Source organism: Chrysemys picta, chromosome 2, assembly GCF_011386835.1.
Source record: "Chrysemys picta bellii isolate R12L10 chromosome 2, ASM1138683v2, whole genome shotgun sequence".
NCBI lineage: Eukaryota > Metazoa > Chordata > Testudines > Emydidae > Chrysemys > Chrysemys picta.
This window is the reverse complement of record NC_088792.1, coordinates 226,812,843-226,835,598: the sequence shown is the minus strand read 5'-3', so window position 1 is coordinate 226,835,598 and position 22,756 is coordinate 226,812,843. Positions and strand designations below refer to the sequence as shown.

Here is a 22,756-nt window from a genome sequence, read left to right as displayed (position 1 = left end):
TAAATGGTGCAGGATCAGGGCCTCTGTGAGCTTTCAGACTCTCTTGGTGCTATCTGTGGGCTGCCAACATGTGATTCTTAGTCTCCTAACTGAGCTGCATGCCAGATCTGAAACCTTATCCCCTAATGGGGCCAGTTTACCCTGTGACACACAGGATAAACAGAATGTGTATCTGTAACTGAGTTCAGAAGAGGCAATGGCAGTGAAGAAAAGGAAGCAGGGATGTGAAGCAGGGATGGGATTAACATGTTATAAGGAATTTGATACTTGTGATGTGGGTTTCATATTTATCTATGCAAGATTTTGGCTAGGCTATCACTTTCAATCATCAGCTGAGACCAGTGGCATAAGGAAACTGGAGGAGACGGAGACCATAGGCAATAATAATTTTCAAATGTCTGATGTCTGGAGCATCTGAAATTTCATTTGGACACCTCAGGATACACTTAGGGAGAATGATTTGAGGTGTGACATGGACTTATGTAACCTCCTAATGTAATGTAATGTATCAAGTGAGAAGTCAACTATGGCTTTCAAAAGGTAACTAGTTGAAAACATTTTGACAGAAAACAAATGTGAAAAGAAAAGATTTCAGTTAGTTTCTTGGCTGGTTATTTGAGAGGAAGGTTACTTGTAAAAAGCACAGGGTAGATTAGTTTCCAGCAGTGTAATGCTGTCATCTCTCTAACTTCATTAATGCTTCACTGAACTGCTCTAGAGTCATTAGACTGGCCCATGTCACATGTGTTCTGGCTATGAATGCTTTCTTTGTCTCCACTGTTAGAGTGAAAAATGAAAGACGCTGGAGTGGAACTGATTTTGCATGCTGAGAATCTGTGTGAGTGTGAATAGAAAGACCCTCCCTCAACCTAAAATCTATTGATTTTTTTTCCTGTTTAGAAACTAAAAATATAAGGAATAATCAGGTATGTGGGGTGTGTGTTTAAACTGCTTTGAGAACCAATAGGAAGCAAAGCTTGTAGAGAGGCCATGGGGAATACTCCAACAACTGTTACATATTTTTAAGAGGAAAAAAATGAAGATATTTACAATATCTACACACTGATTTCTGAGAATTATTTATAAGAGAGACATTTTGACAGAAGATAAAATAACTTGATGAATAATAAGAAAGAACATTTATAAAATAAATGGATATTTTCCCATATATCTCTATACTATATACAAAAAAAGCTACACTGATAGAATGTTATTAAGGTTGCGAAATCAACACTCAGCAATTAGAAAATACCAGAGTTAAAGTTGCCATGCAGTGTTGTCACAGTATGCAGACAGACAGCTTGAAACAATAGCTCTAACAGGCACTCATTCATTTCAATGGAATGTTAACTCTGGAAGCTAATAGTGACATCAACAATGTCCACAAGTTAACTATTTCATTGCTGATTAATTTAGCAGCAATATCCAGCTACTCTGAGAGTGGTGGGCCTGGGCTAGTGCTACCATCAACCCTCGGAAAAGGCATTTCATTTGTGAGGAGTGGTTTGGAAAAAGGCACTGACATCAAATTCAATGTACTTTTTTTTATTTTTGAACAGTGAAAAAAACCTTAAACCTGTTTTAACATCATTTACAGCCAGATTGTGCCCTGCTCTTATGAGTCTATGCAGGGGAGAAAGTAAAGCCCTTCCTCTACTCCATATGTGGCTGTGTGGGAGCTACCAGATCTCAGGTCTGACCCCATGAGAAAGAGCAGGTCTGCTTGCCAAGCAGTAAGTTGATGGGAAGGGGCACATAGTAGGCAAAGTGACGGCTCCCGCTACTTCTCCCTGCATATGAGTGGGGCAGAACATGCTATCCCTGGCAAAGAGCAGACACATAATCTCATCAGTAGAAAAGTGCTTTTTTTTAGTAGGAATTTGCCATTTCATGCAGTGCATCATTTAAAAAGTGATGCTACAGTGATTTTGTAGGCTTTTAAATAAAGAGCAATTTTTTTAATGTTTGCAGTGTTTTGGGCTTAGTACATTGGGCATTGTCTGACAGATTTCATTTTCCCCATTATATTGAAAAAAAGTACTGTAACAATATAGTTACACAACAAGCTGCTTCAGATACTCTGTCAGCAACAATCTACATATAAAAGAATGTACATTTTTATATATATATATATATACACATAGACACATTTATTTAGTAATCTGTAACATAGTGAAGTTGCACGTCAGCTCTCATTGCCACAGGCTAATAGTCTCTAACAAAGCTCAGCATCAACACCAACCACTAATAAACAAGGGGAAACTCAGTGGAGAGTGAGCTGGTCATAGCTACTGAGACGTGTTACTCTCAGAGGCTTTGCAGATTCTTACAGTTCACTAACCATGCCCAAATTAGAGATTAGTACCAGTGATTTTATTGTGAAATTTACTTTACTTACGGCAATGTATTGCAGCACATTACCTCAACCTAAGACCTAAAGGATGGTTGCACACCTGAAAACATATTTATGCATTTTCCCCTTCCTCTGAACCATCCAAGACCTGATCCTAAACGGTACCGATCACCCTCACTGAAATCAAAGGGAAAAGAGAAACTCAGCAACAATCTTCCCTTTTTGGTGATTTGAAACTGCTGTTTCCTGGTGGGTCATAAGATACTGATGCTGAAACGTGTCCTTAGCTGGCTGTACTTCACTTTGGTCCAGTGGGGTTTGGGTGGAAAATTCTGCATTTGGTGTGTGGGTGGAATATTGTATTTATTTATTTATATATAAATGGCAGCTGTTTGCAGCTGCTTTGAGTTTTGGAATGCTGGGAGTAGTCCCTCTGCAATTCCGAAAGCGCACATGTATAGATAGATGTGTGGAAGATCTGAGTTTTTAAAGCTTTGATATCTCAGGACAAAACTCTTTAGTGATTGTTTTTATGGCAGATTTAAGATAGACATTAACATCTTCTTGTTGCATGGTATTGTGTTCCTGTTTGGTAAAAAAGTGGTTATAGTTGTCATAAGTTTTCTCACGCTTTAAAAACAGTTATGATTAATCATGAGTTATAGTATAAAGGGAGGCATTGTAGTTCATTGAAAAGGGCACTGGACCAGAACTTGATAGACTTTATTCTATCCCTCTCTACTTTGCCACAACATGTCACCTGTCTCAGTTTCCCCATCTGCGAAATGAAACATCTTTAAGTTCATGCTGACTCAACATTACCATTCTCACTTCTCTCTTGCCACCTGACAGTGAAAACCTCCTTAAGGGAATTCAGCAGCCAGTGGCTGACAGTTCAACCCCTTCTAGCCGGGTTTTGCATAGAAGAGTAGGCTTATTTATTAATTTATTTCTTCTAATGTATATACATTACAACAAAAGTGTTGAAGAAAAGTGCTAAGTGCTTTTTATACGAGCTAAAGCCCGGATCATACAGATCAGAATGAAACCAGCAGCTTCTCAAAATATGACCAACTACAAATAAAAACTAAGCCCTGTCAGGAGCCACTGTGTAGCTGAGCCAGTCTCTGGGCGACCTGATTGAATGCAGCTGATCCTGAAAGAAGCTGTCTGACGGCACCACCGGATTGGCTGCAGGAGTCAGCAGGCTGATACCTATGCTCAGTAGCAGCAGCTGCCACAGCAGTCCAGTGGCTTACAAAGATGACCTGTGTGAAACATGCAAAGCTAAGGAAACAGTTGGGCACCTGCTATGGCAATGCAGGGAGAATTAGAAGGAAAGATTCTTTATGGAGAATGGAGATGCCTCAAGGTGAAAGAATATAGTCTGACAGGACTGGGGAAAATGTGGGTAGCATTAAAAAAAGCACTACGGCGGTTTTCTTAAGAGTACAGGACAGAGTAAGAAGATGCAGATTTTTGAATATGTTAAAGCTGCGGTAAGGTGGTAGTCATAGCCTCACAAGCTGAGGCTGCTGCACCATAAAACATCAGGAAAAGAAAGAACAAGAAAGCCAAGCGGTTGCTCAATGCAGTCCTAGCTCGCAGCTGTGCTTTGTCCTGTTTCTAGCCCTGCTCCATCCCCAGCCTGTACCCACTTCTTGCTCCAGCCCCTAGCTTCTTTCTGACTCCTGGCTCAGACCCTTGGCTCTGCCTTCTGACTGTGACTCCAGTTAACCCTTGTGCTTAGGCTTTGGCTTCTGACTCCTGGCTCTGATCCTTGGCTTTGCTCCTGCCCTCCCCTGCCTTCCAGTCTGGATCCAGCTGTAGCTGGTAGGCCAGGCTTTTGCTCCAACCATTAGGCAAGACTGTCCATGACCTAGTTGCTGGTAGTTTGAACAGCCCAAGAAATTAAACGTGAGTGGGTGGGGGGGCCAGACTGCCCTTCAGATGATTCCATAAGGGTGGCTGTGCTCCTGCCAGACATTGTGGGAATCCTGCATTATGGGCCCTGATTATGGCCATGTGGATACAAACTGCAGCCCTGCAGCCCTATCGTCCAGATTGTATCTGCCCCTCCGGCTTCTAGGGAGCCAGAGACTCCAGTGTCCGGTAAGTTTGACAGGAACCATAACAAGTTCTGCAGTTTCATGAACCAGTGCCAATGGATATCCCCATCCATTCTCCAGATGTTAACTGGAGAGGCCCTGGCCAAAGGAGGCCAGAGGATTGGGCCAAAAGAAATCTGATGAGGTTCAACAAGGACAAGTGCAGAGTCCTGCACTTAGGATGGAAGAATCCCATGCACTGCTACAGACTAGGGACCGAATGGCTTGGCAGCAGTTCTGCAGAAAAGGACCTAGGGAGTTACAGTGGATGAGAAGTTGGATATAAGTCAACAGTGTGTCCTTGTTGCCAAGAAGGCTCACGGCATTTTGGGCTGTATAAGTAGGGGCATTGCCAGCAGATCGAGGGATGTGATCATTCCCCTCTATTCAGCATTGGTGAGGCCTCATTTGGAGTACTGTGTCCAGTTTTGGGCCCCACACTACAAGAAGGATGTGGAAAAATTGGAAAGAGTCCAGCGGAGGGCAACAAAAATGATTAGGAGGCTGGAGCACATGACTTATGAGGAGAGGCTGAGGGAACTGGGATTGTTTAGTCTGCAGAAGAGAAGAATGAGGGGGGATTTGATAGCTGCTTCCAACTACCTGAAAGGGGGTTCCAAAGAGGATGGATCTAGACTGTTCTTAGTGGTACCAGATGACAGAACAAGGAAAATGGTCTCAAGTTGCAGTGGGGGAGGTTTACGTTGGATATTAGGAAAAACTTTTTCACCAGGAGGGTGGTGAAGCACTGGAATAAGTTACTTAGGCTTGGTCTACACTAAACCCCCAAATCGAACTAAGGTACGCAACTTCAGCTACGTGAATAACGTAGCTGAAGTCGACGTACCTTAGTTCGAACTTACCGCCGTCCAGACCCGGCAGGCAGGCTCCCCCGTCGACTCCGCGTACTCCTCGCGGCGAGCAGGATTACCGGAGTCGACGGGGAGCACTTCTGAGTTCGATTTATCGCGTCCAGACTAAACGCGGTAAATCGAACCCAGAAGTTCGATTGCCTGCCGCCGAACCAGCACGGTAAGTATAGACAAGCCCTTTGGGAGGTGGTGGAATCTCCTTCCTTAGAGGTTTTTAAGGTCAGGCTTGACAAAGCCCTGGCTGGGATGATTTAGTTGGGGATTGGTCCTACTTTGAGCAGGGGGTTGGACTAGATGACCTCCTGAGGGCCCTTCCAACCCTGATATTCTATGATTCTTCCCTTCCAGGAGACTTCTAGTCCCCACCTCCTGCTGGAGAAGTTCAGAGTTTGTTCGAGCCATGGTGATTGTGTTTGATTATCTAAATTGCACATGGTCCACTGTGAATGAGCTTTTTGGGGTATGTCAGGGAACAGCTCAGCCATCTAGTTTGGGTATCTGTTCCAGTGCCTGGCAGCAGATACCAAATGGAATGAAGCAGCCCGGCACTACCACTTCTGACATGCCCTAAGTGAGGAAATCAAGGATGACGTGACAGGGGTGAAACCGCTGCCCAACCTGGGCACCTTGATCAAGCTTTGTATCCATACTGACTAAGCGCCGCCTGAGAGTGAGTTAAATTCCCAATCCCCTTCCACGCTCTCCTCCCAGGGGTCGGGGCAGATCAGCTGGCTTTGGCCTTATCTCTCTAACATGGAGAAGGGCTGGTGTCATGTTTCAGGTTTATGACTGTATTGCGGGGAATCTGGACACTATGCCATGGATTGCCCCACTAAGAACTGGGGCTTGTTTCAATCAGAAAGACTGCAGGTCTCAGCCCTGATGCAGGGGGTCGTCTTCACTCCAGGGCCCTGAACCCCACTTTATCTACCAGTATTCTAGCTAGGGATGGCCACTATGCCAGCACCGTCCAACTTCCCCTCCACTTACAACATTCCACCATATCAGAGGTCGAGCTGAGTGTGCTTGTGGACTCAGAGGGCTTCGACAATTTCATGGACTTAGACTTTGCTCTGGTTCACAACATTCAAACTCAGTACAAGAGCACCCCCATTTTGGTGGAGTTTATCAATGGATCCCCTTTTCCTCTGGCCTGATAACTTATCAAATGGCACCCTTGATTGTTATCATGCTCCAGGGTCACAGGACCTACAGTTTGGTCTGATCCATACAGCTGACTCTCCCATTATCCTGATTATTTCCTGGCTCATCACCCATGAGCCATGCATTAACTGGGGGCTTGGCACTGTCCTGTTTGCATTGGGACTCCCCTGTCAGTTTTGCCTCTTAAAATCATGTTCCGGACCAGAAGCCCCTCACAATCTCCACCACCTACCTGTGAATTCAGAGACCTCAGGATATACTCAAAGGAGCCATCTGTATGATCGCAACAGCTTCAGGAATCCTGGTGAAATACTGAGATTACACTGATGTTTCTGTTAGAAAAAGGGCTGATACTTTGTCACCCCATCACAGTGATGGTTGTCCAATTGACTTGCAATCTGGAACTGAGATCCCTTTTGGCTTTATGTACTCCCCTTTGGAACCTGAGCTCCAGATGCTCCAGGAGTACCTCTGTGAGAACCTGGAGAAAGAGTTCCTTTGCCCCTCCACTTCTCTGGCAGTGGCTCCAATCATCTCTGTGGCAAAGAAGGATGGCTCTTTATGTTGTCTATCGAGCTCTGAAAAAAGTGATGGTCTGAAATCACTACCCCTTGCCACTTATTAATAAACTCTTTGAGAGGCTCTGTTTAACCAAGATTGTTACTAAGTGGGATCTTCCTGGGGCCTACAGTCTGGTCTGAACCAGGGAAAGGGACAAATGGAAGACTGTGTTCCACACATGATACAGACATTTTCAATATTTTGTTATGCCTTTTGGGTTGTGTAACACAACAGCCATGTTCCAGAATTTTGGCAGTGTTATCTTCTGGAACATATTGGACCAGTTTGTGATTATTTATTTGGATGTTATTCTTGTTTTTTCTGGAAACCAGACTCTGCACGACCAACATGTATGCCACGTTCTCAGCAGACTCTGCCAAAACCATCTTTATGCCCAACTGGAGAAATGTGAGTTTGACATAAGAATGACCATGCTGAGTCAGACCAATGGTCCATCTAGCCCAGTATCCGGTCTCTCACTGTGGCCAGTGCCAGATGCTTCTGGTAGTTGGAGGGTTAGAAACACCTGGCGCATGGTGTTGCATGTCTGACCATCTTGGCTATTAGCCATTAATGGACCTGTTCTTTATGAACGTATCTAATTCTTTTCTGAACCCACTTATACTTTTGCCTTTCAGACCATCCCATGGGAATGAGCTCCACAGGCTGACTATGCATCATGTGAAAAAGTACTTTCTTTTGTTTGTTTTATACCTGCTGCTTGTTACTTTTATTGGGTGACCTCTGTTTCTTGTGTTATGTGAAGGGTTAAATAACACTTTCCTATTCACTTTTTTTCCATTCCATTAATGATTTTATAGATCTTTTTCATATCTCTCCTTAGTCATCTTTTCTAAGATGAACAGTCCCAGTCTTTTTAATCTCTCCTCATATGGAAGCTGTTCCATATCCCTAATAATTTTCATTGCTCTTATCTCCACCTTTTCCAATTCTAATGTATCTTTTTTGAGATGGGATGGCCAGCACTGCATGGAGTATTTACCCCTTTCCTAATGGTTCCTAACATTCTGTTAGCTTTTTTGACTGCTCCTGTACACTGAGAGCCCTGATAATTGTGCTTCTCTGAAAGAGATTTCACTTCATCTGGTCTCCAGGGGCACAGTTAGCATTTGAGCAGCTAAAGAAATCTTTTACCTTTTTGGTCACCCAGGTCCTGCCATGCTCTTCACATTAGGGGCTTTGAACTTTGCCATCTGAGCCATTCTGTCACACATACTGGCCCTCATAATAACCCATTCCAGCCCTGTGCCTTCTATTTGTGAACACTAACCCCCACTGAGAAGAATTATGATATCTGGGACAAATAATTCTTTGCAAGAAAAGTAGCATTTGAAGAATGGAGACACTTTCTGCAAAGAGCTTGGTTCCCAGTCCAGGTTCTTACCAACCACAAGAATCTGGAATATCCCTGAACTGCTCGTAAAATTAACCAGCAACAGATCTGCTGGTTGCATTTCTTTGCCAGATTCAACTTCCTCATCACCTACTGCGCTGGATCACAGAATGGGAAGGCAGATGCCCTATCCCACAAGGATGAACACTCTGAGTCAGATACGGCTCTCTTGACTACCATTTTATGCCATCCAATTTTATTCAAGGGACAACAAACAAAGATCTGATGTCTCTCTCCTCCGATCCCTGCTTCCCCAAGATATGCAAACTACTAAGATCTGTCACACCCTAAATTCTCCTCCTGTTCTGCCCGGTTGGGGGCTTCATTTGAAATATGGTCTACTTCATTATGGAAGGCACCTTTACATCCCAGAAGGTCAGCTCAGACTTGAGGTGTTAAAGTTGTGTCATAATACACTGGCTGCCAGTCACTTCAGACACTCTAAGACCCAAGACCTAATATTACGGAATTTCTGGTGGCCAGTGTTGAGTACTGATGTTAAAAGGTAAATTTAGTTCCTCCTATCTGTGCTGTCAGAGCAAGTGCCCACATGCCAAACCACTCAGTCTTCTCCAGCCTTTGCCTATCCCATCTTGCCCTTGGTCCTTGCATTCACTCCTCCCCAACCATGCAGGCAATGGCCCACCTTTTTCTAGATCATGTTTTTTTGCTCCATGTGCTGCCAACAGGAATAGTCTCAACTTGAGGTCAGCAATTCAGTTCCTATTTTTGGTGCAAACTTTCAGAAATGGAACTGCTTACCTCCTTGACCTATCACCCATAGACTAGGCAGGGAGAACCAGGTCCTTGAACAATACCACTGTTGCTTTGTCAGTTATCGTTAAGATGACTGGGACATCCTCCTGACATAAACAGAGATTTTAGGCTACAGTTGCCAGAATCCTTGGAGGTCCACCCGGTCTTCCATATGTCCCTTCTGAAACCTTATGCAGAGCATCCCTTTCCTAGCCACTCCACTTCACCACCACTTCCCACAGATGTCCAAGGCCAAGAGGAGTACAAGGTCTGGGAAATCCTACATGTCAAGGAAGTTTAAAGCAAACTCTGTTATCTGTGGGATTGGAAGGGCTATGGACTGCAAGAGGGATAGCTCAGTGGTTTGAGCATTGGCCTGCTAAACCCAGGGTTGTGAGTTCAATCCTTGAGGGGGCCACTTAAGGATCTGGGGCAAAATCAGTACTTGGTCCTGCTAGTGAAGGCAGGGGGCTGGACTTGATGACCTTTCAGGGTCCCTTCCAGTTCTAGGAGATAGGATATCTCCATTTAAAAATAATAATAAGGATTATGTATAAACTGTCCATGCTCTATGTGTCTTAAATCAAAACCATGCCCTGAAACCAGGTCCCATGACCCCTAGGAGGTGTCCTTGAAGGGGGGTACTGTCAGGGGCCAGCCTGCAGCAGAGCTAGTCTCAGGGCAACCTAATGAGCACAGTTGGTCCTGATAGAAGCTGTCTGACTGCACCACCTCATTGCTTGCAGGAGTCCACCAGCCACTCAAAGCCTTCCTACCCACAGTTATGCTTGATCCTGTCCCTGCCTCTGCAGTCTCTAGCCTCACTCCAGCTACAGCTTATACCTGCTCTAGACCCCACTTCTTCTTGGCTCAGACCCTTGCCTATGACTTGTGACTATGATTCCAGTTAGCGCTTTGGCTTCTGACTCTTGACTTTGCTCCTAGCCCTCCCCCTCTGGATCCAGGTGTAACTGATAGTTCAGATGCTTGCTACAAGCATTAGGACAACTCCCCCCCCATGACAATTACTGACATTGTCACTGACAATCCTAAATTGCCCACCATTCTGGCTTCAATAGAACTATGCTGATTTATACCAGTTGGTAGTCTAGCCTATTGATCTTTGCAGCAGCATCACATGGTGATCTCATAGTCTTTGCTATCCTTTCACCACCTGGACACTCTATGAATGCTTTCTCCCTCTAATTATTATCTACAGTTGCTCCCTGGATGTTTATAGATATTGGCCTGGAAAAAAAACAGCAACAACTTTATTGCTGTATCTTACTATTGCTATGTTTTTTCTTGTTTATATTTGGTGCTTCAAAAGAGCTCATTTCCCAGTGTTTAGGAAAATTATGAGCACAATTGATTGAGAGGAAAAATGTAGACAGGAAAATATGTATGAAAATTGTGAGTTCTTTAAAAAGAACATATTAGATGGTTAACAAGTCGCAATTTCACGGTGAAGAAACAGGATGAGTTTGCTAAAGCCCATCCTGATTCAGTGGTGAAGTGCAGACAGCTATTAGAAATAAAAAGCAATAAATAATAACAGAAAAAGGGGGGAATAGATAGCAATCAATATAAATCAGAAGGTATGAATGCAGAAAATTGATAAGGGAAGTTAAAGACATCGGGGAAAATCCATGTCTGGTGGGACTAAGACCAATAAGGAGGAATCTTTTTAAAGTATATTAGGAATGATAGAAATCCTAGCAATAATATAGGCCCATTACTATATGAAATGGTAAAACGGTTAATGATTAGGCTTGGATGGAATAGCTTTTTTTATTGGTAAACATCAATTTCATCACACACACACACACACACACACACACACACACACACACACACACACACACACACAAGCCAACAAAAAATCTGAAATTTACAGATAGGCAAAGTAAGAAAAATACTGCTTGAGAACTTATTAGAGTTTGAATTAAGAATATTTACTTTGTATATTTTGGTATGTGATGTTGACAATTTGTGTTGTAATGGTTATAAAGCTTTAACTTTTAAAATCTCAACATCTATTGTCATTAAATAATTATTGTCTAACCATCCCCCCTGATTTGCTGACACCAGCCCGAAGTCCCAGAACTGTGAAAATTTAAATAGATAAAAATTGAAAAAAAGTTTAAAAATAAACATCAATATCCATCAAAATTATAAAAATAAAATTAAAAAAGGCAAATTCTGCCAAGCCTAAAATGATGCAGAAAAGTCAGAATTATTCAAAAAATATTTCTGTTCTGTATTTGTAAAGAAGCAGGATGTACTAATTTTATATGAGAATAATGAAGTGCTTTCTAGTCCAACATCTACTAGGGATAAACATTTTTAAATGAGCAGGCTAGGACAACTGGCAGCCAGGAGCCCTAAATGAGTTGGCTGAGGAGATGTCTGGCCTCCTGATGTTAATTATTAATAAATATTAGAATAATGGAGAAATTTAAGAAGACTGGAAAAGTGCTACTGTTGTGCCAATATTCAAAAAGGACAAAGGGACAACCCAAGTAACTATAGGCTGGTTGGCCTGAAATCAATCCCACACAAAATAGAGAAAAAGTTGATACAGGATTCAATTTATAAAGAATTAGAGAACAGGGATACAATTAATGCCATTCAACTTGGTTTTATGTAGAATAGATCTTGTCAAACAAATCTGATTTCATTCTTTGAGGAGATTACAATATGGTTGATAAGGTAGCTGCACACATGTAATAGACTTAGGCTTTTTAAGGCATTTGACTTTATACCACATGGCATTCTGATTAAAATATGAGCACTGTACAATATCAATAGTGCACTCATGAAATGAATGGAGAACTGGCTCAATGACAGATCTCAAAAGGTAGTCAAAGGGGAATCATCATTGAATGGAGGTGTTTTCCAGTGGGGTTCCATAAAGACCAGTGCTATTCAACATTTTCATCAATGATCTGAAAATGAATGTAAAAATAATTGCTGATAAAATGTGCAGATGATTTAATGATTGGTAGAGTGGTAAATAATGAGGTACTGATACAGAGTGATCTGGATTGCTTGGTAACCTGGGCCCATTCAAACAAAAGGTGTTTTAATGCAGAGCTACACATCTAAGAACAAGGAATGCAGGCCATAATTTCAGAAGGATGGACTGTATTCTGAAAAGCAGTGACTCCAAAAAAGACTTAGGAATCATAGTGGAAAATAAACTGAACATGAGCTCCCAGTGCTATGCTGTGCCAAAAAGACCGAATGTGGTCCTTGGGTGTGTAAATGGGAGTAGTGAGTAAGAACAGGGAGGTGATTTTTCCTCTATATACAACATTGATGAAAGTGATATTGGGAATATTGGGCACAGTTCTGGTGTCCACATTTTAAAAAGGATGTGGAAAAATTGGAGAGAATGCAGAAAAGAGCTACCAAAAAAAGAGCTAGAGAAAACGAGAGACTTAACAAGCTCAATCTATTTAATTTATCAAAAAGAAGACTGAAAAAAACTGAGAAGTGACTTGATTACCATGTATAAGTGCCTTACAGGGAGAAATATCTGGTACTAAAGTGCTCTTTTCTCTAGTAGAGAAAGGCGTAACAAGAATCAGTACCTGGAGGCTGAAGGCAATAACATTCAAATTAGACACAAATTTTCAACAGTGAGGGTGATTAAGCACTGGAACAAAGTACCACAGGAAGTGGTGGATTCTGCATCCCTAGATGTCTTCAGATCTGGACTAGATGCCTTTCTGGAAGTTATGCTTTAGTCAACCCCGAGTTACTGGGCTCAGTAACTGGGTGAAATGTAATGCCCTGTGATATACAAGAGAGAGATTAGATGATCTAATAGTCCCTTTTAGCCTTAAATTCTATAAATATAAATAGGTCACATGGGCACATTAGTCATCCCCACGTTTACATACTGAGAAGTAAAATTAATGAAATGAAGATCTGAGCATCTCTTTGCTATCATTCTATATAATAGAAAATGTGGGTCCTTAACCCCACTTGCTTTTTGTGCACTGCTTTCCTCTCTAGACGTGCTCCACAAATGGATTCCCTTAATACAGCAACACTGTTCACCTTCCTCACATGAAAAATCCCACTGTTTTCAGCGGGATTGTTCACCTCAATAAAATCAGGTAGGGTATCAGCCATTGTGTTTTCAAGAATTTTACTGGGGATAGAGGTCAGGTTAATTATTCAGATCATTCTTCTTTTGCTTTTTAAACACTGGACCTATATTAATTCCCTCTCCAACCCCCCGTCCTTGGATGTTTCACCTGATTTCTATGATCTGTCAAATGTAATCACTACTGCTTTCTCGATTTCCTTTGCTAGGGCCTGATCCCAAGCCCATTGGCTTCAGTGGAAAGACTCCGCTTGACATCAATACGTATTGGATGAGGCTCTCATAGTCCTTCAGGAATCCCACCTGGTCTTCAAGATTTGTATTGGTGAAGGTCAGGTGAATAATTTTTACCACCTCCTTACTGCACTTTTTTTTGTCTGCATGGTCTATTTTATTCCTTTTAATTTGGCTCCCTGTGTATCTCTAGTCCTTGTCCTTCCTATTAAAAATGAAGACATATTTATGTAGGAGTTCTGCCATGTTAGAGCCCTTGGATATTGTTTTCTCTTCTGTGTTCTACATCCTATTTCATCCTCTGTCTGTCTTTTCCCCTTAATATATTAGGAAAAACTCTTATCTCTCCATCACACCTACGGTCAGCAGGATTTTGCTGTTTTTTTATTTATTTTTTTTAGCTTCTCTTATTTTTCATACCCTTGTTGATGGGTGTTATGCATTCTGTATTTGGCATCACTCAAGTAGAAATTCTACAAATGTAGGGCCTGATCCACTATCAACTGATGTTAGTGGAAAGGGTCAAATTAGTGTCAATGGGCACCATTGGATTATTCCCTTAATTTCTTTTGTATACCTCCTTTTAACTACATCAAGTGTTTTGTTACTATTTATGATTTTCCTTTTGATTAGGATTGTTCCTTTTTAGGCTTCAGGTTTAACATTAGGTTTCCCATACCATTAAAAGAAAAATAAACAAGTATGAGCTATCCTTTCTTGGATTTATTGTTTCCTAGATGTACATGTGGACTCCAGTTGGTAGTACAGTGCTTCTGTTATATACATTTGAATCATAAGGAGAATATGTGCCTATTGTGTCCATTAGTTCAAGATTTCTCCTTTGCTGCCTGGACAGAGATGATTTTACGTAAGATCACTTTATGCTCAGAGCCTGCAAACACTTATGCACAAGCTTTCATGCCTGTGAGCAAACCTATCAATTTAAAATTGGACTACGAATGTATGTAAAGTGAAACATGTGTAAGGGTTTTCAGGATCAGGGTCTTTGGTTCAATCGCTTGGTAAAAATAGGAAGCCAGTTTCTCTACCTACAGGATCCAAACAACACCTATTGATTTCCACAGGAGATACTCAGGTTCTACATAGGAGAATCAGGCCTTAGAAACCAGTAATATTTCAATATATCATACGCTGTAACCATTTTAAAGGTTCTTTGTGTAGAACGTCGTAAAATTTCATAGGAATGTTTCTCAATGGAACTTAAACTAACAGGTTTCATACAAAACCATGAAACATAGGTGGGTGCTGAGTTAGCTAAAATGGTTGGTTTATTAAATAAACAAACTAACCCCCCCCAAAAAAACAAACAAACAAACAAAAAAATCCCCAAACAGATGGCCCAATTTTGAAAATTCTCTGTATCTGGAACTCTTATACTGAAGAAAATGAAAATTCTGTGGGTAGTGGTCTTGCAGAGCTCTGGTCAACATACTAGGGCAGCATTTGCCAGCACAAGCGTGAAATATAAGCACATATGGAACCTGTCACTGAGAAGCATTTCTCTTTACCTAACCATAATCAGATTGTCTCCCTTTCTCCATCATGGGTCAGGTTTTTATACCACCTGATCACAGCTTGTTTCTCCCATAATCCAGTGCTCCAATCACAGAGAAAATTATGAGCAACTATTGCCATCCCAGAAGTGGTACTGTTCTGTAGAACCTTCCCTAGAAATCAGCCATTTCTGTTGAACCCTTGCCCTTTAAAATGTGCAGCTACATTTTCTACCTTATCATAATTAACCCCACGGTCTAACAGACAAATCCAGCAACATTTTGAATTATTCTCTTCAATCTGAATAAAACAAAACAAAACAAAACAACCCTTTATCCCCCACAAAGCTTAGTTGAGGAAGCAACTTGGCAAGAAATCAAGAGAGAAACAGCCAGACAGTGTGTGAGAGAGGGATGGTGGCTAGCCAGCCTCAGACAGAGATAGTCAAAGCAAAAATAAAAAAAGCTATTCATTTAGAAAGCCAGGTGCTCCTCACTCTCCTAGACTCTAAATTAGCTCTTTCTTTAGGCTGACATTTCAGCACAGCTGGCCAACATTACATCTCTTACTACTCCTTGGGGCGCTTCTCTTCTCCCCAAAGGCACTATAAATCCCTAGTGTCCCCTTTCCACCCTTCATTAGGGGCCCCATTTCCAGGTACGTCTTAAAAAAGGAAAAGTAAATCATGAAGGAATCCCATTCCTATCACAAACCAATCCTATTTTTTCCTGAGAGTCAGAAAAATAGCTGTGACTTCTGCAGCCACCACCAAGCATTAGCATGCTGGTTTCTAGGGGGTGGGGAGGCACCAGGAAGTAAATCTTGGGGAAGAGGAGCTATACTTGACATGCAAGGCATCCTCTTCCTTCTCTCCTCTTTCAGTGGCCTGCAAAGGATGGGGTAGGGCTGGAGCAACAGAGAGGGCAGGGAGTGTTACAATTGCTTTCTTCTAATGCAGCACAAGGATAAGGAAAACATTTTTATCACTAAAGCTACTCTGTCAGCTTCACTGTCCCAGCCCCATCCTGTCCGGCTTTCTGAGTCAATTGAAAGAAACAGTACACATAATACCATGTCTTCACCCCTTTTTTCTGCATCAGCAAAATTGTTAACAAAAAATACTGATCCAAACTGGGGCCCCTGCTTTAATCATGGACTGTGTACCAACACTGTAAGAAGAAAGTTTGAGGCCTCTTAGGATTTGTTATCTCTCAGCTTCACAACCTTTAAGGTCGGCAGAGTTGTTTTGGTCTGTCAGCCCAGAGGCATCCTAGTTGGGCTTACTCCAGTGATTGACATGAGGATTACCCTACAGCTCAGCAGAACTAATATGGGGTCTTTTTGCTGTAGAGGATTTTTTTTTTTAAGCACTCTTTACTGCTCTCTCCACCAGCTCATCCTCCTGTGGGTTGTGAGGGCTGGAACTAAAATGCTTTAAAAAGTCTGGTATTCAGATCTAGAAAACTTGGGATCATTATCAGTAGAAATGTATGGATCCAAAATTCCTTACAGGAGTTTGGATCCAGAGATTTGGTTCAGGCTTGTCTAGCAGTATTTAAATTGTAAGATCTTTGAAGCTGGGATAGCGTCTTCAGAAAGCACCTGTCTGTAAAGTTCCAAGCCTAGCATAGTGTTGATGCTATACAAACAAGAATCTGTAAATAAAACAATAAACAAGCAATAATAATTACAACCTAGATAATGGGTAACACAAGAATGGCTGATTGCAATCTAATGACAATTAAATATTGCATTCTCAGACACTGAAAATGTTCTAAAATACAACTCTTCAGCTTGCAACAGCAGATGTGAGACCACTGGAATCCAGGAGACTCAGCTGTCTTTGGGCTAAATTGTCCTCTCATTTCCAAGAGACTGGATTATGCAACAGGAAAATGAACTTGTGTTAGGTCATGAAGTTCCTCATAGACTTTTTATTGCTGTTTTCCACAAATGGTTGTTTAAGGACTCTAACCTGAGGGAGCATTAGTTACCTGAGAGGCAGCATGGTCTAAAGAGTAGAGCATTGGCCTAAAATTCAGGAGACCCGAGTTCTATTACCAGTTCTGCCAATGACCTGCTGCGTGGCTTTGTATAAGCCACTGTTCCTACGCTTCTTCTCTATCGTTCTTCTATATATAGACAATATATGCCTCTTGAGGGCAGGGATTATCTCTTACTATGTGTTAGCATACTATTAGTTAGTTAATAGCATGGAATAGGTTTTTTAGAATGTGTAGGGCTGAGTATTATAGGAATATGTAGCAATATGCAGACTATATGCACATTCCGTATATCACACCTATGTCACAGAACAGGAATGGGGCTAGAGGGTAACATTTTCAGAAATGCCTAAGTGAGTTAGAAGCTCAAGCCCCATTTTCAAAAGTGCCTAAGTCACCTCAGAGAGAGCTGTGCAAATAATACTTTTTTTGGTTTGCTGACAATTCCAGAAAAGTGGGGAAAAATTGCTTTGGGTCAACCTGCAAATAATTTAAAACACCAAAACAGACATGGCAAATTGAAAAGTAAAAGAAAAAAATTCATTTTGGGTAGAACAAAACTTTTTATTTGACCGGAATCAAAATGTTTCATGAGCCTTTTTAAACTATTTGCATTTTAAAAAATAACATGAAGAAAATTTCTACACACAGTCATTTCAACAGCCTAAATCAGAACTTTCCATTTAAAAAATGTTGAAATGAAACATTTTATCTTTTCCAGATTTGTTTGTTTTCAAAATGAACAAAACTGAAATGAATTCACAAAATGTCTTGATGTTGCTGAATCTGCATATTTAACAGACAAAAAGTTTTGGCTGAACATTTTCACCTGGCTCTAATTTAGGACCCTAAATCCCTTTGACTTTCAAGAAGATTTAGCTTCTTCAGTCACATAGGTGTTTTTGAAAATTTTACCCAGCACCTACATCTGATTCACAAGAAAGTCAGCAGTAAAAGGACTGCAGAGGTGCTGGTATATTAACAGAAATCTGAAACCTGATGACTGAGTGCCTGGCCACAATCAAGGAAGTAATAAGATATTTGAATGCGTGGAGAAATTAAACATATGCTAAGGGAAAATGCAATGCCCAATATTCAATAGGATTTTGCCTACTGTGCCTAGTATTGCAGAAAGATAGTGAAAAGATGGAAAGGTAAAAATGAAGGGGAACAAATGTATGTAGCTTCTTAAGCAGTGAATGGAGGCTAGAAAAACTAGTCTTGAGTATTTATTACAAATCAGGAAATTGCAGATCCAATCATGCAGTCCTCCATGTATGAAATTCAAGCATGGACCCTCCCCCCCGAAAGGAAAACTACTACAGGAGCTGACTTAATATAGGACATGAATGAAACACTGTATCTAAAAGGTATGATGGGAAGACTATAGATGCCCCAGAATGTTTTGAAATGTGTGAGATTCTGGAAGGAAAGGGAAATGAATTTGCAGTCTGGTAGGCCAGGATCAAAGGAGCTTTAGGAGGAACTTGTTTTTTCACTGGGATGGTTAGTGTGTAGAATCAATTGGTTTAAAAATCAATATGTATATTTAAGAAATGCCTAGAGGGAAAAATATATTACAAGATACAGTTGGAAAAAACAGACATGGATGGACAACATGATCTCCTTAGTGCCAAAAGTTTCTGTTATATAATGTGTGTGTTTCATTTGTACAAATGTCAAGGATTCATTAGATGATGAATTATGGAATTTAGGTTTGCAGTGCTACCCTCATGGTCAAGCAAAGCTGCAATTGTGCAAGGCAAGCGACCCTGAAATAAACATAGGAAGGAAAATAACATCTTGGTTTAGAAAGGATCCAACAAGCTGCTGCCCTTGAACATAGCTTATTATGTAGTTTCATTCCCTTGATGAGCTCAGAAGAATAAATAATAAAGGTCTTTCAGAAAGAATCCTGTATTTGTATTCCTGTCCAAGAACGGGAAGCAGACCTGAGTGTGCTCTTCCTAATTTGCCCCATCCTCTTTCTACCTTGTGTATTTGCATATATCTCACAAATGAGATACTCATTAGCTCTTGATTTATCATTGTATTTCGAGACCCCTTTTCCAACCCATTCCTTCCTCTCCTGCAATAGCAATCCAAGACTGACATTAACTTTTACTCTTGTTACTGTCCTGCCCAGTAATCATAGGCATTACAGGTGAGCTGGGGAAGGCCCAGGTTCACCAAGAGGCACAAATGGCTCCAGGAGGAATATGATGACATCAGTGACATTTCCACGTGGTCAGGAGCCGCTGCCTCCTTTGAGTGGCTGATGACGGAGTGTGTGTATGGGGAGTGGGGGCTCCCAGCTGCCACAGCTACTTGGCTACAGGTGGCTGGGGGAAGTTCCTAACTGCTTCTGCCTCTCTGGGTGGAGATGGGAGCACTGACTGCCACTGTTGGGCTCCCTCCTACCCAATTGCCACTGGTGTAGCTTGTGCAATGGCCTGGATCACTTTTCATCTTTATACCCTCTGAAGCAGGGAGCCCTGTGATGAGACTGGTTCACTTCCCCCCACCAGAGCTGAGAGCTGTCACCTCTACAGGTGCTCTTGGGGCCGGGCCCTGTGAGGAGGCTGCCTGCTACACCTGGATTGGGGGGGGGGTCCTGTTTGTGGGGAGGGACCTCCCTTCAACAGTATGCTGCCCAATAGTGAGCACTCTGCTGGAGTGGGAAGGGCTGAGGCCTCCCTCCTCCTGGATGCACCCAGCCTACCAAGTATGGGGAACACTGGACTAGGGAACAAGGAGGCCCCAGCCTCCCTGAAAAGCAGCAATAGCCAGGGGTTATGAACAGGCAGTGGGCCCCATCAGCCTATTTGAAAGCTCTTTTCATCACCAACACAAGTATTATGATTACTTATTGTTTTTATTATCATAGCAGCTAGGAGCAGGACCCAGTCAAAGAGCAGGACCCTATTGTGCTAGGTAATGGATAAACACAGAACAAAAAGACCTTGTCCCAAGGAGTTTAGAATCTAAGTAGGGGCAGAGTCATGTGGGATGGAGTGGGGCCACCTCTGGGTTTCTCTGAGTGGGTGTGTCTAGGATCCTCAGATGCCTTAATCCAGCTCTGGTTAGGGACAGTTGAGATTGTGAGGATATTTACAGGTATGAGGGGGAAGAAAGAGTGAGGAGGAAACAGATATGGTGAGGGGGGACAGAGGTGGGGGTTACAGGGAGAAGATCAGACCTGTGATCAGAGTCAGGTAAGAATCAGTGAAGTGTAGGACTGGGAAGGGCCTCAAATAGTCATCTCGTCCAGTCCTCTGCACTCAAGGCAGGACTACATAACAACTAGACCATTCCTGACATGTGTTCTTAAAAACCTCCAGTGACAGAGATTCACAGCTTCCCTTGGCAATTTATTCCAGCGTTTAACTACCCTGACAGGAAGTTTTTCCTAATGTCCAACCTAAACGGCCCTTGCTGCAATTTAAGCCCATTGCTTCTTGCAAGAGTTCACTTCTGATCTCATATCTGGCTATGAGCTGCTGCCAATGGGATGGCTCAGTATAGCCCCAACACACACTCACTGGAGTTTCTGCATTAACTAAATTTACCTGCAGTATAATCCTGCTTGCAGCATCGCCAGACAGACGGACACAGGGACAGATCAACAGTATCATCCCACTCCGTTTACAGCACCTGTAGGTCTGTGTAGTATCTACCTGTCCGTCTACTCAGGCTATATTCTCTCTCTCTCTCTCCCACACACACACCTTGATTTTCTCTGCACTATTGTCCTCACAACTCCGTCTCAGTTCATCTCCGCATAGAGCATCCAGAGATCGAATCTGTCTAATCACCTCTGAGAGTTGCACAGTGTTACAGTCCCACAACCCCCCCCCGCTATGTGTGTGCCACAGGAAGACACACACCGGCTGCTCTGCAAACCAAACCTCCAGCCACTGCTTGACACGCGCAGCACAGACACACACACACTCACATGCCCAGAGCGCTGCAAACTAACCCCCCTCTCCCGTCCGAAGTGAACAGGCTTCCGCAAGGCAGCCCCGCTCAGAGAGGGAGACCCCGGGACGCTCCGAGGGACACAGCAGGTGTGGAGACTCTGCCCATGGCTGACAAGAGCTTCATTGAGAAACCCGAGCCCTTCCCGCAGAAGGAGGAGGCTTTGGAGTGGGGCTACGAGGAAGGTAAGGAGAGGGTGGGAAGGCAGCGGGCTCCCGGAGCTGCTGGAGGGAGAAGTTTCATTGTGCGGGGGAGAAAGGGACGTTTCACCCATGGAAAGGCAAAGTACAGTGACATGCAGACCATCATCACACCGTCGTAATGCTGGCTTGTGGGGTTCCTCCTTAGCAGCTAAACTTTCATGGTGTCAAGGGGCACTGTCAACTTTCATTTGACCAAATCCATATGTGGTACAAACACCCTTTTATGCAACCTAAGACCAACAGAAATATTTTCCCCATTAAACAAACAAACAAAAACCTAACAGGAGAAATCAGGTATTTTAAAAATAAATAAATATTCCTCTGCTGCCTTTAAAATTCAGACACTGGAGCACTAAGAACCTGATAGTGAAACCGACTATAAAACAAAGTAGAACTGATTTAGCTGATTTCATTGTCCAAGGTCAAAGAAATGCAAAAAAGGCAAACTGATCATAAATTATGAGTAGCCAATGGGATTTTAAAAATTAATTCATGTTGAACTATCTAACAGTATTAGTAACAGGGGTAAAGGAATTTGTTGGTTTACAGCATTTTTTGACAGTGTCCCTTTAAGTGAAAGGGTCTATTCAATTATATATTTTTGCATGTATGTAAAGGTTAAAGCTGCATGCCCTTCATGAAAAACAGTCATATTTTATTTCCACATGCTAGCTTTTCATTTTATTTTTAGGAGTCGAATGGGGGTTGATCTTTCCTGATGCTAATGGAGAATACCAGTCTCCTATTAACTTGAATTCAAGAGAAGCCAAATATGACCCCTCACTACTAGAAGTACGTTTATCACCAAACTATGTTGTTTGCCGTGACTGCGAAGTAATTAATGATGGGCATTCCATTCAAATTATCCTTAAGTCAAAATCAGGTATGCTTAATCATTGTTTACATTTTTTCCCAACACAATAAAATGGATGATAAAGTTTAGATTGTCTTAAGGAATATTCTCTGCACAGTAACTGAACTGAGAAAGAACATTCACTTCTATAAATGAGCTGTGATCCAGATTCTGCATCATTTTAGTCAATAGTAGTTTTGCCACTGACTTTAATGGAAGCAGGAGTGAGCTTTGTGGGTAGCTGGATTGTTGTGGTCCAAAACTGGACATTCATTTTTGTGACACTGTTAGAAATCTAATAATTAATCCTATGTCAAGAAAGTTAGCTGCTGTTAGAAATCTAATAGTTAATCCTTATATCAAGAAAGTTTGCTGATGCCAGCCTGGTTCACAACATGCAGCATTGTTGAAAATTTCCGCTTATGATGGTGTGACCTAATTCACTTGAGCCAACAGTGTTTGAAGTTTAGAAATTGTCCAGAATATAACTAAGATGTTGTGGAACCCAAATTGTATTTTATACTTATGACTGACAGACTGATCCAAAGTCTATGGAAATCAACAGGAGTTTTCCATTGACTTCCATGGCTTTTGATGATGCACTATATGGATAACTGTGGACCTT

At 42.0% G+C, this 22,756-nt stretch overlaps 1 protein-coding gene across 7 annotated transcripts in view; it reads left to right on the top strand.

Moving 5' to 3' along the window:
- The first annotated feature begins 776 nt into the window (after window positions 1-776).
- Window positions 777-22,756, top strand: part of CA8 (carbonic anhydrase 8) — a 69,935-nt gene continuing 47,955 nt past the window's right edge. For 2 of the 7 annotated variants that reach the window (XR_010598885.1, XR_010598884.1), the window contains exons 1-2: window positions 20,956-21,260; window positions 21,970-22,161. Coding sequence is in view for 5 of the 7 variants with exons in the window: in XM_005288123.4 (XP_005288180.1) it covers window positions 21,053-21,260; window positions 21,970-22,161 (400 nt within the window). In the remaining 2 variants the exon portion in view is untranslated. Of the gene's footprint in view, window positions 839-13,554; window positions 13,682-20,197; window positions 20,313-20,953; window positions 21,261-21,969; window positions 22,162-22,756 lie in introns of those variants that run through there. The other 5 variants (XM_065585615.1, XM_065585613.1, XM_065585614.1 and 2 more) reach the window with 5 other exon arrangements.